This window comes from Cebus imitator, unplaced genomic scaffold (assembly GCF_001604975.1).
Source record: "Cebus imitator isolate Cc_AM_T3 unplaced genomic scaffold, Cebus_imitator-1.0 Scaffold485, whole genome shotgun sequence".
NCBI lineage: Eukaryota > Metazoa > Chordata > Mammalia > Primates > Cebidae > Cebus > Cebus imitator.
This window is the reverse complement of record NW_016107800.1, coordinates 914,752-916,595: the sequence shown is the minus strand read 5'-3', so window position 1 is coordinate 916,595 and position 1,844 is coordinate 914,752. Positions and strand designations below refer to the sequence as shown.

The window sequence follows — 1,844 nt, the reverse complement described above, 5'->3', positions numbered from 1 at the left end:
AAGTGCTGAAATTACAAGCATGAGCCACCACACCTGGCCCACAAATACTTCTTGACTGCTGACTATGGGTAAGACACTGTGTTAGGCACTGCTGTAAATATCATGATTTAGAGATGTTGCCAGAAAGCAAATTCTGACATAACACAGAAAACACTTTTGAAAGATAATACCTATCAATGGAGACTTAAAAATTATAATTTATTCTTATCAAAGCTACTTGTTGGAAAGGAAATATCATTTTGAATTACTTTAGAACAAAATAGAGGCTTTTTTTTCTTTTCCTCAAGTTTTATGGGAGAGTAGAAAAAAATTAAATGTTGAGCCCTTAAAGACCCTAAATTTTAGGAAATGGAGCACTACATCCTGAGATGCTCACTTTTCCACAGAGAATTCCAGAAAACCAAGAGAAGAAATAAGGGAACAACTCACAGCTCTAACTCATAGCTGTACCAAAGAAACAGTAGGCATAAGACCTACTGTTTGTGAACCTTTGTTGTTTAGCTACACATATTAAGTACTCATAAATTTATTATTAAATAATGCCAAAGTTCTAAATGTTCAGTGCATTATGATGCTGTTCCTCCCAATAAATTTAGGTCCTGTACATATAATAATTTACTACTTTTTGTACCTGTAGGGTATTATAATCTCTCGTGAAGGGGACCATCAACTCCCAAAGTGATGAAAAAACCACAAGTGCTGTAAATTCAAGCTTGTAATTTGTGGCCATGTGTTCAAACAGCATCGTCAAACCATGGGCTGCTAGGTGCTTACGCTGGTATTCCTCAGACCCCTCAATAGACACAGGTCGGGTCATGGAAAGGGATACATCCATTACCACCACTGTTGGCATGATGAAAATGATTCCAGTGTTCCCAATCAGAATGCAAACAGACAGCTATAAACAGAGAAACGCTGTAGAAAATAAATAAGGTCTTACATGTCATGGAGAGAAAAGATATTTTTCAGCATAACTTTAGCTAATTTCCCAGAAATTAGCAAATGCAAACACCATTTAGGTTGAGGTGAGGAAAAATATATAGAGAACTCAGTGAGAGGGAAGTGGGCAGCTTAGTTCATTGTAAGGACCACTCTTAGAATCACCCATTAAATGATCATAAATCAAGGATCATCTAAATAAATCTATTGAAAAAAAAAAACAAAAAACCCTGGTATATATTCAGGTAGCCCCTGACTTTCACACATTCGACTTTTATGCAACTTAATAAACTCCTGCGTCACGTCACCTCTCTAACACTTAACTTACTGAAGAACATTTCTAGTTGTCATATGGTGGTACTATTTGACAATCAACCATTGTTTTTTGGCACTGTCACGATCTTTTTGCAGTATTAGTGCATGTGTTTAACTATTTTGTTGGTTGGTGCTCTTGTTTTAGTACAATGAATGCTAAATATAAAAACGAAAGGGCTAGTAAAGTCATAAACCAAATTAGACAAATTGGAAATCATTAACCATAACAAAAGTAACAAACTATTAGCCACAGTAGTACTCATTGTACATAAACTGGCCAATGGTGCTTCAACTGTGAAGGAAAAGAACAAAATTTAAAAAATATGTTAAGGCCAGGCACAGTGGTTCACACCTGTAAGACCAGCACTTTGGGAGGCCAAGGTGGGCAGATGACTTGAGGTCAAGACCAGCCTGGCCAACATGGGGAAACCCCATCTCAACTAAAAATACAAAAATTGCCGGGCGCGGTGGCTCAAGCCTGTAATCCCAGCACTGTGGGAGCCCGAGGCGGGTGGATCACGAGGTCAAGAGATCGAGACCATCCTGGTCAACATGGTGAAACCCCGTCTCTACTAAAAATACAAAAAATC

At 37.9% G+C, this 1,844-nt stretch overlaps 1 protein-coding gene across 5 annotated transcripts in view; it reads right to left on the bottom strand.

Moving 5' to 3' along the window:
* INTS14 (integrator complex subunit 14) overlaps positions 1-1,844 on the bottom strand; it is a 38,378-nt gene that overhangs the window by 33,221 nt on the left and 3,313 nt on the right. For 3 of the 5 annotated variants that reach the window (XM_017513012.2, XM_037732940.1, XM_037732938.1), the window contains one exon: positions 632-915. In XM_017513012.2, coding sequence (XP_017368501.1) covers positions 632-853 — 222 coding nt within the window. In that variant the 5' untranslated portion in view covers positions 854-915. The remainder of the gene's footprint in view (positions 1-631; positions 916-1,844) is intronic. The other 2 variants (XM_037732939.1, XM_017513014.2) reach the window with 1 other exon arrangement.